The sequence below is a fragment of the Drosophila elegans genome, unplaced genomic scaffold (assembly GCF_018152505.1).
Source record: "Drosophila elegans isolate 14027-0461.03 unplaced genomic scaffold, ASM1815250v1 contig_476, whole genome shotgun sequence".
Classification (NCBI taxonomy): Eukaryota; Metazoa; Arthropoda; class Insecta; order Diptera; family Drosophilidae; genus Drosophila; species Drosophila elegans.
The window spans coordinates 247,597-263,655 of NW_024545863.1; the positions used below are offsets into that span (position 1 = coordinate 247,597).

Consider the following 16,059-nt stretch of genomic DNA (forward strand, 5'->3'; position numbering starts at 1 on the left):
AAACGGAGAGCGGGATAAAAAAAAAACAGAGAAAAAGAACATGACCAAATGAACGCGGCTGTGGCATAGATTAAATTTCCGCTCTTATGAATGCGCGTAGCTAATAGAAACGGTGGTGCTGCTGGGTGGTGTTGCTGAAAAGTGGGTGCTTTCTGCTAGAAATTCTGGGGAGGCTGTGACAGCACGGGAGCTGCATATATTTCGAGCTAGGTCCCTGCTGATGCCGCACATCCGCGGTCCCCAACCGGCGCTCGTCAGTTTCAAATATCCGAAAAAAGAAATCCAATTTGCCCGCCGTTCGCGTTGGCAATGCCCCATGGACATGCGTTAATAAAAACCAAAAAAAAAAAAACAAAAAAAAGCCAAAAAAGTAGAAAACGGCAGGCCAAAACAACAAGCACAAAGAACTGAGCTGGCAACGGCTGCAGACCGGCCACCCAAATCCAAACCCAAATCCGAATCCAAAACTGCGGGGCCATGGCCAAGGAAACGTGTAGAAAATAAAAATTTCTATTTAAATGGCAAAAATCAACAAATGCAACACAAAACAATCTAAAACACAAATCGAAATTAAATGACCGCACTTGCACACAAAAGCGAGCTACACACACACACACACACACACACAGCCAGACATCTATGATACAGAGGGAAAAAAAGCGGGAAACATGGCAAAAACAAGCCACTCGTGGCCAGCAAAAAATAGCGAAAGTTGGAAAAAAATAAAAAGCATGTGACTGAAATAAAGTGCAGCAGCTGCGCAGCTGTCCAAAAAAAATAGGAAAAGGTAACAAGGTTTGTAAGAGTTTTAGGGGGGAGCGGGAGAGGAGCGGTAAAGGGGGTGGGGCGGTCAGCTTGTCGGCCGTTTTTCCATGTATGTGTTAGCCAAATGCTAGACGCGGGTTGTGCAATTTCAACATTTCATTCAGCGACGAGTTTTGAATTCCATGTTTGCCTTTTTGTGCGTTTTTCCCCCCTGTTTTTGACTGTTTTTATTGTTTGCAAAAAATAAATGGGAAAACCCCTTAACAGACCTTGGATTTGATATTGACTTATGCTGATATTTGTTTCAGATATGGATAAACATTTCTCTTACTACAAATATTTGCAAATGAATATAAAGTGCAAACTAAAATGCTATCAGTTAATGTTTCTTACCAATAATACGTAAATTGTTATGCTTAGGAGTTAACTTAAAATTATCTAATTTCGCACCCACTTCAACACATTTCCTTCTTCATTTTTCAACCAAATTAATTAAGTGCAAACGAGTGAATCCAAATAAAGTCACTTTACCGTTTTTTTTCCATAAAAAAGAGCCACAAACACTTTACAATTAACACTCCAATGCCCAACGAACCCAAATCCTTATATTCCATACCCTACAAAAACCCAGCTAGACGCATATGTACAAGTCATGTTCAGAGTTGGGTACAAAAAAGTAGTATCTCTGCCACTATTACTATTTTCGGGTGCCTAAAGAGTGACACTGCGATATAAAAGTGTGGATATATCAACACTTACACCTACACCTACACCTACAGTCACAACAATAGCAACAACAAATGGACAAAAACAATAAGGGTTTTTGGGGGGAAGGGGAAAAAGAAAAGGGAAAGCCGGTGGCGGCGGAAAATAAAAACGGTAACCGCAATTTGACCCAGGTTTTTACTTGCTTTACATTTCGTGGCGCCCGACAAATATGCAGATTGGCACACAGGGAGTGCTTTTGGTCCTCTACCTGCGACGCGTTTACCTCTAACATGTGCTTTCCAACGACAGATACATTTTCCGGGGGGCTGGTGTTCGTTTCCACCCCCGGTTCACCCACTGCCATCCCACAGCCACCGCCAACCCCTTTGACAAACGCTTACAGCAGCGTTAAATGTTCAAAAGGGGGGTTGCTGGCGGGGATGTTGTCTATAACTCGGTGTGCGTTGGTTATAACTAACCCGAACCGAACCCAATGCAAACACATGCCCACCCAACATGTACAGCGAAAGAATTTTGTTTTTATGTTTCACAATATGTTATCGATATTGGACACAAGATGCTGCCAAAGTTATTAGTCTGGTAAAATCTTTAAATTTTTAGAACAGACAATTAAAATCAGAAAGAAATTATGACATCAAAAAAATGTAAGAAATTAAAGCAATTAAAACTTAGCATTTCATTTAATAATTTAACAATGGACTTATAGGTTTTTCTGGAACAATTTCTATGTAAAAACGAACTTTTTACTTGTTGATTAAATTAACTTAACTTTTATAAAAGAGAGATAAATAAGAAAATAGTTTGTAATTAAATATAAATACATTTTCACTTTAAAATTCCCCTTACTCCTTAGTTACCGAATTTTCGCCCAGTGAACTGTATAGATTCCTTAAGCCAAGTTTGTTTTGTTTTGGGCCAGTGCTGGCTTTGTTGTTCGTAGGCCGGAACACACGCAATTTCCATTTCGCAGTGCCTCTGTGTGTGAGATTTCTAATTTATAAGGCAACTTGTTCTCGACTCAACCTTGCTGCATTTCTTGGCCGTCCTGCCTTTTTTCGATTCCAGCTACGCAAATTCATTGTCGTCTCCGGGTTTTTAGCTACTTCTGCTACTTGTCGCTGCACACGATTGTCAACCCCATTGGGGTTGGAAAATAGGAAAATCGAAAAATACTGAAAATAACCATAGTAGGCAGTAGGCAGTACTGGCATTTAAATGCGAATTTTGCACGCGATCTGCAAGCGGAATGTGGGACCACGTTGCCACATTTAAATCAAATTATTGACATTTGCTTAAAGGCCGGGCGCTTGGTGACTCGCATACAAATGATTTAAGTTTGGCCGGCACTTAAAGTCCTCGAGGACGCAGAGTCAGCAGTAAAAAGGACCCGGGACTTGAGTCTCTGATAAGAGGCGAGGATTCCTGGGGATGATGATGGTTCGAGTTGGTCTGAGTTGGGCTGACTTGCCCCGGGGGCAGCAACCCTTTTGCCGCATTTGCGTTCGCCTTTGCTTCTGTCATGTTTTGTTTTTAATAGTTACTGAATCTCATTAGAATTTAGATGAGTCTTAATGAGTCATTGTTTTACACGTTAGACGAGCGAAGAAGACGACGCCGGTGGCAGCCAACACAAACACAAGCACAAACAACAATACCACCCACACACAGTAGCGTAGAGTAGAGTAGCGTAGAGTAGAGTAGAGAAGTGCAGTGCACTGCTCCCAAAACTTTTCAAAGCCAGGCACGAAAACATGAAAAGGTAGCGAATTTCCGCGCGCAATTTCCCAACCCCAAAACCTTACGTCCCAGTACACAGACACAAAGACACGGTAAGCGAGTCACAACACAATGAAAATTTCATTTGATTTGCGCGACGCGACGACTTGATGAGGCTGCACCATCCCATCAACCCAAACCACTTTTCCCGCAAGGTTGTTGCCACCAGAAGTACACAGCAAAAAAAAAAAATATATATCTATGTGTTACTTGTTATTTCAAATAATTGTTAAGGGAATATTTTCCTTAAATTGTGTTACAAAATTCAAAGAGTAGTTTTTTCCTGTGCATTTACACAATAGAAACGACTGGGGCTCATTTAAGTGGCAACTTAAATGCCACGCACACTTGCGGAAATGATGCTGACTGCGAGAGCTCGGTTGTCTAAGACTCGGGGGGAAAGGACAAAAGTAAAAAAAAAATAAGGAAAGGTGGCAAAGGATTGTGGCCTGGCAGCTTGCGGTAATCAGCATTAAAAATCAGCATTATCATCGGCAAGGCTTTGGCGTCGTCTAATGGCGACAACGAGACACCCCGTTGGAATTCCTTAAAGAGACGCCAACGTTTTATTAGCGAGTCAAGTTGATTGGCTTTCGAGCTTGCTGTACAAATAGAAACAGGCAGGCAAAGTGGCAGCTGCATTGCCTGAACGTAATCAGGACGAAATTAAAGCGCAAAGTTTGCTTTAAGTCGACTCGTGCAGCGGCCAACGCTAATTAGATTTTTTAGTTCCACTTAGCAGCAGAAGGCCAGAGTCCATTGGTCCATAGCCTGCCTTCTTCGCCAGCATTTCATGCAAATGAATGAAATTAAAAGCACATTATACTATATAATGCGCCCTGATTTGCCCCAAGCAAACTTAATTTAAAGATTTGCCAAGCTACATCCATATATATGTGTATATGTATTGGGGCTTAGGCAGGTCCCTAGATAGCCGCAGTGCCAAATTGTGGGCATAAGTGACTTTCGAGAGGACATAAATGCGGCTGGGACCCCATTGATTGGGTTGCCTTGATCAAAGTCATAAGTCAGCGGCATACAAATCTCCATGTAAATATCCTTTCACAGTTGAGTTGTCCTTTTCGGACATGAACACGGACACGGACATCCCGGGATGGCACAGCACGTCTTAGCAACTGGATTATTAACATTTCAATATAATTTGTGGGCCGGCCCCTGTGGTTCATATATTCTCGGGATGATGGGTATGGGTTTGTTCAACTTTTTCTGCTGACGTCTGGGAAAATTAACGCGCCTCAGGACTTTGATCCTTTTTTTTGTTGTGCGAGTGTATTTGTTGGTGCTCCGTATTTGCCTACATATTCATCAATTTTTGGGTTAAGTTGTGGGAGGTTTCCGGGTCGGGTTTGGTCCTATAAAACATAGTATATGCGTATACATACCATTTCAGATGCTGGGCGGCCAGCACGTTTTGCGGTTGCTGGCGTCAAATTGTTTTGCTTGTTTGGGGCTTTCACTGTCACAGCGGGATGTTATCAGTGCGTAGTCGGTCAGCTGGTGGTTTTTCGATCGGAGCGCCAGCTAAACGCTTTTAGCTTTAATGCACTGACCACTTAGTGCCGGCGAGTTCATAATTGCCATTACGCATACGCCGTGTGGTCGGCTACACAAAGCGAATTGCCAAATGAGATTGCTTGCAATGGGCCGGCCGGTCGTATCGGGTCAATAAAACATTAGGGACACATACATCTTGGCAAGGCCGTTTCGGAGCCAGAGTTTCGCTACTCCCAGGGGGCAGATCAGCCATCCAGCCATCCAGCCATCCAGCCAACCACATCCTGACCGGATTCGTGTCCTGGATGGGGTTGCGTGTAATTAAGCGCTGCAGCTTATGTAAGACAAACAGGAAATAAGGTTTAGCACAAACGCATAAATAACAACGGCAAATCAGTAAACCAAAGCAGCCCAACAGGCAGTGGGTAACATAAATAAAGGCATACAAACAATGAAAGCGGATAACATAAAATTTACAACAACTAAATCCAACAAAACACTGGTAAGACAAGGCGTAAAAGTGTATAGTTGTGCACTGGCAGGAAAATTAAGTAGGCATTGTGACAAAAGGGGCTTGAATTAACTCTTTTAAAATATCAAAGATAAGATAAAGGCTAACTTAGTTCTGTTAATTTATTTTACAACTTTCACCAAATTTAAAAAATAATGTTTTTTAATATGCATATTACAAAAAGACACATACAAATACTAATATATTTAAAGCAAGGTTTTAACATGTACTTGGTTTTTCTTAGAAAGGACTTAATTTTATTGTTATTTTCACAGGTAGCTTATTGCTATTTTTTTGTTTAATTTTGTGTAACAAAAAGTAGGGCGTCCTCTCCTCATTTTCGCTTAGTGCTTTGGAGTTCCGCACACATGTACACTTGTGTACACCCTGAGTAGCTTCCGTCTTTAATCAAATGGTACAAGGGGGCGTGGCAGGCGGCACTGCTGACACACTTAGTCCAAAAGGCGACTCACAATCCCCTATGCTCATTCCCAAAACCCCCCAATCCGCAATCCCCGCCAGTTGAGCTGAATCACCTGGTAGCTCAGTACTTTCCTAACGCTTCGGCACAGAAAGACAGAAGAGCACAGGAAGTCGAGGCGGGCGGAAAGGGACAGGTGCGTCCTTCTCGGCAAATATACAAAACACTTGTAACTGCTAGCAAGGATTTATGATTAATTTATGTGCACGTGTGTGTGTGTGTGTGAGTGTGAGTGAGTGTAAGACAACGACAACGAGAACGAGCGACTGTAACGATGGCAAAAACTTAATTAACTCATTACATACGCACCGTTTTAATCAGCAAACGAGCCGACACGGAAACGAGCGAAAGAAATGAAAAGCTGCCAGCACGCTTGACATGCTGACACCGGGGGGTGGCTGCCAAAAGGGGGCGTGGCCGTTGGAGAGACCTGCCAATCGAGCTCTCGGCTCAGTGCAAATTTAAAGCGGCCTTTGACTGCAATTAGTGGCTGCCTCGATTGTCTGCCTCGCGCACTTTCCAGCCGACAAATGTATCTCACGGATACGTTCGAGTATAACGTTGCGTGCCAGGATTTTCCCCCATTTGCCATTTGCCATTTGCCATTTCCCTTTGAGGCGGGTGCAAAGGGGCGAAAGCAATAACCTGAGAACCGCCAGAGCGAACCTCAACGATTGATTTACAATAACCCCAACTACTCGAGCCGAGTCAAGTCGCCTCAATGTGCTAAGCCGAGCTCTGCTCCGCAACTGCGATTACAATGGGCTCATTAACGGTGGCGTATACGCAATTTCCAATTAAATTAAAAGTGGCCACGCACACACAAACAAAGAGCACTGGGGGAAAAGGCGGGAGTTAAACTGATACATAACGTTACATTATTATGCTCTTGAATAATATGTATACAATTGATAGACTAGAAATAAATATGAATTTATGAATAATTTTGTATCTCAGTTGAATCTTGTGCTGTTAAATAATATTCTTAATTATGTTTGCTTATTTTGTTTTTCTGCAATTTAAATACTTAATTTAACATAGTTTAGTTTGCAATTTTACCGATTGGTTTTCAGTAAAAATTTCTTAGTTGAAAAGCCATGGCACTTTCTTAGACTAATTGTGAAACTGCATTTAAATAACATGTTAATTCAAATTCTAAAAAATGTTGTGTTAAAAAATTATTAAGTTTTTTTCAAAATTAATACAGTTTGCTTTTCGAAAAACGTCCGAAAACTTTGCAGCTTTCTTACATAATGTAAGTATTTCTCAGTGTCCATCCTTCGTATATTTGTAAACGTGAACACGCAGAGATTTACTCGTTTGGTTTGTGTTTTTAAAAGGCCAACAGACCGCAGTCAGAACGATTTTACTTATACAGTCCGCCTTCCTCTCCCGCCATTTCTCCATCAGTTTCGCTGGCTCTGGGAAATTCCTTTTAATATTTATTTAACACAAAAGCTTTCCGCATTTCGCATTTTGCCTTCGCTGAGGCCGCGACGACGACGTTGCCGTTAATTTTTCGCTTTGCTTTTCATTTTCGCAAAATTACCGGAAATGTTAATTTCTGCACGTGCAGCAGACAAGGCCGTTGGATGGGGGGATGGTAGGTGGTTCTTGGCCACGCCCATCGGCGTTGTCAGCCTCGAATGTTGTCGTCGTCGTCGTCGTCGTCAGTGGGCCCCAGCTGAATGGTGCTAATTATTTAGGGTAAGAATTCTCTGTGTGTGTGAGTGTGTTTGTGTGAGTGTATTTGTGTGTGTAAATGGGGTGGGGCTTTAGGGTTGACCCCCGAAAAAAGCCCCTCCATTGCATTGGCCCTTAACCCATTACCACCCCACGTGCGTCGCTGTGCTGGCTTTGCCTTTTGGCAAGTCTTGGCTGAGCTGGGCTCAACCGAACTGAGCTGACATAAGAGTGCACGAAGGACAACCAGAGGCACCTAAAAAGCCACCCAAGAACCACCCCCTAAGATTTCCCATTCGTATCCGTTCCCTCGCATTCGCGACTTTTTTCTGTGCCAAAGAGACAAAGCACACAAAAATAATAATAAATGATTGCGATTCGTGCGAGTCTGGTTGTGTTTGCCTTGCATGTGTGTTTCTTATTGTGTCGGTGTACACTATAAAAATTAAACTAAACTAAGCAGCACGGGTGACCTATAATTGAAATACAAACCATTAAAGTAAATTCAAAAAAGTAAATTTGAAATGCAACATGTAAATGTTTTTGAACAAAAATTATGAAAACTTATTTTTTTTTTTAATATCTAAATAAAATATAGCTATTTCTTTAATTCTTAAAGATCTTAAATGTTATAATAAGTTCTTCTGACTAACATAAATGTTATCTACAAACTAGCCAGTTTCTGGTATCTAAGACCCATAACTTTTTCAAGTGTTATAGTGGTGCAGAGGTTTTCAGCGTGGGTGGTTGGGTGGTTCGGTGGTTGGGTTATCACCCACTGCATTTGTGTTTGTGCAGCCTGCATGACAGCGAACGGCTTTGAGTTTGTGCATGTGTATAGAAAACGATGTTTGGCCTGATGATGAGACCAGAAGATTCGAGCGTACAAAGTTTACTTAGATGAATGGGTTAATTAGTATTAATGGGGACGTTCTTCAGGGGGCGAGGGGAAAAAGGGGCGAGTGGGCGATATAGCACAAAAGACACACAGTTGGCAAAGTTTTCCACGACGTTTCTGAAGAACTAATACAGAGTTGTCGGTTGAAGACTCAGCAGCTCTCTTTGAACCCATCAATCTGTGCCGCTCCTTTGTGATTTCAATTAACTTATCTCTGCTTATGCAGCATAAAATTATATATGTGAAACTTGTCCCACCCTGCCTTATATGTCTTTTTTTTTGTGAATATGCATTAAAGAACAGCGTCAGCGTTGGTTATAAATTGCGAAATAAAAGCGCATGACTTGGGATTCTCTTTTGATTTGCGTTTTTATCTGGCGCATATTTTGTGCGATTCACGATGCGCCAGCGGCAGTGGCAGTGGCAACCCTTTCCCAAAAAGACTCTGTGAAAATCTGTGAAAATCTGCGAAAAACCCGATACTCAACTTTCTCTCTCTTTCTTTTTTACAGAACAATTCCACATCTTTGTCGGCGACTTGAGCTCAGAAATTGAAACTCAGCAATTGCGCGAAGCATTCACACCATTCGGCGAAATCTCGTAAGTATTAAAATGCAAATTTTCCATTTGCCAGTTAACTTGGAAATGCCATTCTACCGTTTCCCCCATTCTCTGTAGCTTTTATTTCGGCTTTTTCCCCCTTTTTTTCCGCGACAATTTTCCTGTCACACATATTTTTCTGATTATTGGCAGGCCCGCTACTACTCCATAAAAAATTCATAACCGAGTTGCAAAAAATAAATTTATGCAAATGCCACTTTGGCCGAACTCTTTTCGCTGTCAGTGTAACTGTCGCCTCGAAAAGAGAGAGCGAGAGAGTCGCGAAAAGACGGGGCATTCAAATATTTAAGTTGCTATTTTTCGGCATGAAAAGGCAAAGTCACTAGCCTGCCCCCAAATTCACTTGCCACCCAAGTGCCCCCCCTGCCAATCCCCCCCCCAACCAATAGCTTTTCCCGTGGCAACGACAGCATCAAAAACTTGGCTTAATTAACTTCTGTTTAATCGCAAAGTTTTGAGTCAAAATGTTAGTCCGTCTCCTGGGAGGAGCTCTTCATCCATGGAACTTCTTCTGTCTTCTCCTCCACTGTTACAAAAGAAGGCCCTGCGGCGGCTTATAAAATATTACGCCAAAGTATTTGATTTTCAGATTTGCCGCTTGCTTGAATCGCGAAACGGGCAATTCAGTCAGCCAGTCTATCAGTCTATCAGCCAATCTGCCCGACTCATCATCTCCCAGTCTCAGCCCATGGCCAATTTAAATTTTAATAACTTGATAATCATTCTAATGACTCTGGCCTGATTGGGTTAAAGGGTTCTCTGATTCGCTAATGAGCTGGTCATGTCCTGGATCAAATTCGGCCAGAAATCACGTATTTTGGCCCGGTTGGGTGGTATTTGGAAATCCAGTTTATAAGTCAGAAAATCTGGTGTTTTATAAAAAGATCAAGTTTCTATACATTCTTTTGGTGAATAAATATTATTATTAAGTTCCTTTGCCAAATATAAATTTTTTAAGTTTGGATCTATTTAAATCGACAAATAAAATAAATATTTTGAAACGAATGTCCATGGTCCAATTCGGTTACAATTTAGAAATAAAAAGTGAATTCGCAATGCTCTTAAATCTATCAAAAATTTCTAAGAAATTGTTTTATTCTATATAAGAAATTAAATATCAATTTGGGGACTATGGATATATTTTAATGGATAAATTTAGAAATGAAGAAAATAAGAAGAAATTAATTAATAAATTCGAAATGCTTTTAAATTGCACAATATTTAAAGGAAATTGTTATATTTCTTAAAGGCATTTAGTATATATATAGAGTAGGCCTAATGGCCAGGAAGAAAATCCCTGCCTGTTGACAACCGTATCGATGGCTACGCATTTCAGATTTCAGGCTTATTGAACAATCGATTGGCACCTTTGTGATATCAATCGCTGACATCATTATCGCCGACACTCCCCCGAAAACTCAGTCCACATGGCCAGCTGATTATCTTGAAAGAATTTTGAGGTTGACGGTATGGGACCGGCTTAAAGAACTTTATTTCTTTGGTTTTTCTTTGGGGCTCGGGCGAGTCGATCTGCTAGCCGACATGTCAAAACGCTTAACGCACAAAGTCAAAGTCGGACGGATTCGGTCGTGCGGCTCCCAGGGATCAAGATGTCCCCCCTTTAAGGCTGTCAAAACTTTTATGCGTGCCTGGCGTTGTTTGCCCTTTTTTTTGTTTTTTTCTTGGCTTTGTTTTTTTCTGATGTTCCCGGGCATTGTGTGTTGCTTGGCTTTGGCATTATGTTTTGGGCGACTCTCGGCGCAGTTTGTTTCGTTTTGTTAAATGCGCGGCGCGTGTGAATATTTAATAAGAGACCTGGCAACACACAAGCCCCAGAAGCCAAAGACCCAACATTTTACTTATAATAATCATAAAAAAAAAAAACAAGAGAAAAGAAAAGTTTGCCGCCGCTGTGGTTTATGCTTCATAAATGAAAAGTAAACTGCCGGACCGGGGGTAATTGCCAAAGTTTGCTGGCAGCCCGCTTTAGTGCGGTGTCGAGGCCCCAATTGTCCAAATGAGAAGTCGTACAGCCGCTGGGGGAAATCAATTTGAGCCCCTTGAGTCGGAAGTTGGCCAATTGGCACAAGTGCTGGGTTACTAGTATACTCTAAGTGGTGACCAAAACGAGCAGGTCCTTTGTCCAAAGTAACTGTAATGAGTTCGATTTTTCAGGATGGGTAAGTCGGGGCAAGTCACAAGTCAGGAAAGCGGAAATTCATCAAAACTTTATCGTAATCTTAAAGCCCAGACTGCCTTCTTGGCTGTCCACAAATCCAAAACCAAATCCTCCCTTTGCCGCAAACTGAAAGATAAATAAAAACTTTCCAGCATGAGGTCAGATTTCTAATTTCCGAATTACAAGGGGCCACGCCCACGCCAACAAGGCAAACACAGACTGAATATATTTGAATTTTGTACTCGAACGGCTATATTTGAACACGTCGGCCAGGCGAAGCCAAGGGGAAGTCCTGCTCGGGAGATGTCTTTATTAGAAATTTGCATAAATTTTAAAGTTTGCCAGCACTTCCGTTCCGTTTAGGATATAGAAATATTTAAAACTTAAGAAACTCTGCTCAGGACTTTAATGTTTACATTTCTTGTGGTTTCTCATTTCTTTTCACGTTTTTTTCAGCGACTGTCGCGTGGTGCGCGATCCACAAACCTTGAAGTCGAAGGGCTATGGGTTTGTGTCCTTCATCAAGAAATCGGTAAGAACCGCCAGCGGCATTAGCATATTTAAGTGCATATTTATGCAATCGTGCGCAGGCTCTTTATTTTAAATTCGGCTATGCACGGTGAAAAAATATAAGGACATTGGCCACTGCCTACGAAATATTACCCTTTTAGTTATGTCAAATTTTAAAAATCATTTTTAATACTATAAAAGTTTAAATTTAAATCTATTTATCAGTTTGCACAAGTTTGTATTTTATTTCCATTTAATCATTATTGCTTTATAAATGTTTGCAGCTATCTTTGGACTCTTATATTATTTAAATAATATTTTTAAAATCTATAAATCATTTATTGTTTAAATCACTTTTTGTTCAACAAAGTGAAATTTTAATCAAACGATTTATAATTGCTTTCTACTGGACAATAAAATGGATTGTTATATATAGTTTGTTGCTTCAACTTGCTAATTTTTAATTATTGCAATAAATTTTGATTGTCATTTGATCAATTAATCAAATTTAATTTAAAAGGTTGAGTCTTCTAAATAAAAGACTTCTTAATAAAAAAATTAATACAATTGTATGATTTTAATCATACGATTAATTATACAATTACAATTACCAATACAATTCGCAATTAGCTTTTAAGGCTTTTTATTTTTGTTTTGGTTATCATTGCTTGAAAGATTGTTGTTATTAATGTCGATTATTTTTAATTTCTAATTTTTTTGTTTATCAACATTTGTTTTTAAGTCACACATATTATATACTTTAGCAGACGTTAAACCTTTAATTTTGACAAAGTGGAAATTCCCTAAAGGCCTTAATCTTGATATTTTCAAAGCACTTCATATGGAACCAAATAAATAAATTAAGCACTTGTAAATCTTTTAATTTTGATAAAAGTTTTCTTGAAGCATTTAATGCAATACTCTTAACATGATTAAAATATGTAGAGAAGAGATTACTGAACTTAATGTTATACAATATATGGCTTTATCAGTTGTTTAAAATTTAAGAATGCAGAGATGCCATTACTGAGCTGTTATTTTTTCTCCGTGCACCGTGTCCTTACTCCGATACTGCTTGTGAATGACCATGTCTCTGTCTTCATTATCGCCCCGCAGGAAGCCGAGAGCGCCATTACGGCCATGAATGGCCAGTGGCTTGGCTCCCGTTCAATTCGCACGAATTGGGCCACACGGAAACCGCCGGCGAGTAAAGGTAAGGAAATCATGAGTGTCACCCCAGTCGGCAGGCCAACGGTGTTTCCGGTGTGCGTACACTCCGGACTACGGACTACGGACACTCGACTCCGGACTTTCGACTACGGACTGCTCGAAAAGAGAGCCAGACAGTCGACGCGTCGTTCTTATTACAGGAAATTATGGCAATGAATGCCAAAGGTAGGGCCGCACAGGCACAATGCCAATGCCAGGACACCGGAAAATGTGAGGCTGGGGGTGGGTTCAGGAAAACCGCCTGCTATTTATAAACGTCTCACAAATTTTCTGCCAGATTATGTTTTCTTAATATTTTTGTCCCTTCTTAACCGCACGCGCTTAATTTCCGTAATGACCTGCTACCCAATTTGGTTTAAACTTTTTCAATTAGCCGACCCAGAAATATACTAGTACTGGAAAAAGAGATATGAAAGCACAGCCGTCTAGAGGCATTCAATTAGGAACGGCAAATCAATTTTCATTTAGGCCCAACGATAGACACGCCCCCCCAATTTATGGCCACCGATCGTTGTCAACCGCACAGACATCCGAGGCCCGTAACTATATACTTAGCCCGGGGCGTAATCATTATTAACAGCGGACAAACATGCGCGGGGCTTCCCTCATTTGTCTTTCATAAATCAAAACTTAACGCATATTTGCATGTTTTAACATAATTTTTATTTGTTAGACACAAACACACACACACACAGAGAGAGTCGAGGCGAATCAGATAAATAAATTTTGCCAACACGAAACTATTATCATAAAAGGCCCAAACACACACACACACACACACACACACAGAAAGAGGGTTATACAACGAATATTTGAAGGAAATAGTTGGAGTCAAGGTGGAATTTATCGTGCTGAGGCCCAAAAACTGTTGAAGGGTTTTGTTCGAAAGCGAGAGGGAGTGGAATATAATATTTTCCCTTTGCATTTATATTGTTGTCATAAAAAACGCCTATGAAAGCTTAAGCGTATTTTTATTGGTCTCATTGTTTATTTGACTGTGTCACGGTTTTGTCTGCTCTTCCACAATATTCTGTGTGCTCTAGTAAAATTACTTGGGGCAGGGGCATCCTGTAATACAAGTTATTATTAGCAATTTCACAGCGAAATAATTTTGATTTTTTGATCGGCTGAGTCGGCAGAAAAAAAAAACTGAGTATAGCGGTATTACACAGTAGTACAATCGCTAAAGGGTTTTTATGTCCCGCTCACATATGCAAGGGTTGAAAAATGGGTACAGCTTTTATGGCCCGCCTAGCGACTGCTGCTGCTGGCCAACTTTACGATTTGTAGCACTCAACTCATTTCGCATTTGGCATTCGCATTACTTCATGTTTTACGCAGCCACTTTGCCCGATTCTTTTGGCAATCCCAAACAAGCTGAGTAGAGTTCAGTTGAGTTGAGTTGGTCCCGGCATTTTTATGTTTTAAGCAGGCTGCACATTTCACGTCCGTCCGCGTTTAGTGGGCCACTCATGTGTCTGCCCCATTGTTGCTAAAGATTTACGATCCGGCGCAATTGCGCATTTTACAGTTGTGACAATTTTGGCGACGCTTTGCAATTTCGTCCCCGGCTAAGAGTTTCGTTTCTCACCAGTTCTCCAAATGGCACTTGCCGCGGCCCTTTTTTATGGTCACTCCTCGAAAAAGGGAAAGTTCTTTCAAAGTTTTTACCTTTGTCAACCAGAAAACCAGAGACTAAAGCCTCTATACCAAGTGCATGGCCATAAATAAGGCCCGAAATACCTGCAAGCTCATTATGGTAATAACTTAATTAACCAGAAACAATATGCCGACGACGACAATGCCGCACAAAGACGACAACGATGTTGTATGACAAATTTCTTTGCCCAAACTATTTGACTTTTGACCCGGCTGTGTGGTGGTGGAGGTGGTGGTTTATTGGCCAACTCGCAGCAAAAATATTTGCGAAAGTTGGAGTTACGTGAACTCGTTTGACGCAATAAATCAACATTTTATGCAGAGTTGCGCACAATTAAGTAAAAGTTTAAATGCCTGAATGCTTTCGAGCTGGGAAAAGGTAGCTAAATTTGGCTGCCTATGGGTGAAGTTAAGAAAGGCAAAAAAGGTTGGGCTGAAGTAAAAATAGAGTCAAGAAAAGTTAAAGAGTTTTACTCTTATTTGGAGAATTTAATCAAAACTAAAATTACAATTAAAACGGTGAACAATGAAAAGTGTCTAAGAGTATGCAATAAAATAATTTTAACGTGAAATCCCAAAAGACTTACGACGTACATTTTTTCACTCCATACTTTTAGACACAATTAAAATTTTTTTTTAAGCCCTAGCTCATTTTTCTTATTTTTTGTTTGATTATAAAATGTATATTTAGTGCCACTGAAATTAAAAAAAAAAAACTTCGATTAGGAATTTTTTGGTGGTAGTCAACAAGCATTCTAATTAGCATCCTGCCACGCCCCTGCAAGACGCCCCTCAGAGCATTAAAAAAGTAGCCCCTGCTTAACCAACATTCCCATGCATATTAATTACTTTTTGGAATTTCCTCAAGTGTTGGCCACGTCATCAAGGCTCGTGTTGCTTTTGCTGCGTGTAAAAATGTGAATTATTTATGTTAATGATTTGGTGATTATTTCATGATTTAGTTTTACATGCCTATAATTGCTCATTAAAATTTCAAATCGCCGGGAAAAACGGGAGCACCTGCTGGACGCGCCGTCGGCATTCGGTGTTTGCCCCGATAATGGCCCTCTGGCTGACCAGACTCCAATTACTTGTGTCTGCCCCCGCACACGGGATTGAAAAGGGAAACGGGAAATGGGAATTTGAAAATGGGAATGCACATGGTTTGTCGTAGACAAAAATGTGCGATAATTATGGCCACGCTTGGTAGGAAAGTGCTTTAATTTGCTGCGGACATGAAACTTGGGTCAAGTAAAGCCAAAAACCCCAAGGCTGGACACGTAGGGCGTGTGCGAATTCGTGAGGCTAAGCTCAGCACAGCACAGCTCAGCTCGTTGGTTGCATTTTCAAAATGTAATTACACCTATTTAAAAGCGTAAAAAAGAAATTAGAGAAAACAAAAAGTGCAAATAATACGGGGGGATGAAGGTCCACACAGGCACAAGGCAAAGTGCAAATTAGTGAAACATGGCGCTGCAAAGTATGTTAGGTTTCTTGCGGAA

The 16,059-nt window shown here is 40.7% G+C and overlaps 1 protein-coding gene across 1 annotated transcript in view; it reads left to right on the forward strand.

Moving 5' to 3' along the window:
* Positions 1–16,059, forward strand: part of LOC108148681 (RNA-binding protein 208) — a 41,032-nt gene that overhangs the window by 17,181 nt on the left and 7,792 nt on the right. Inside the window, 3 exon segments of the mRNA XM_017275820.2 lie at positions 8,871–8,958; positions 11,615–11,690; positions 12,785–12,881. Coding sequence (XP_017131309.2) covers positions 8,871–8,958; positions 11,615–11,690; positions 12,785–12,881 — 261 coding nt within the window.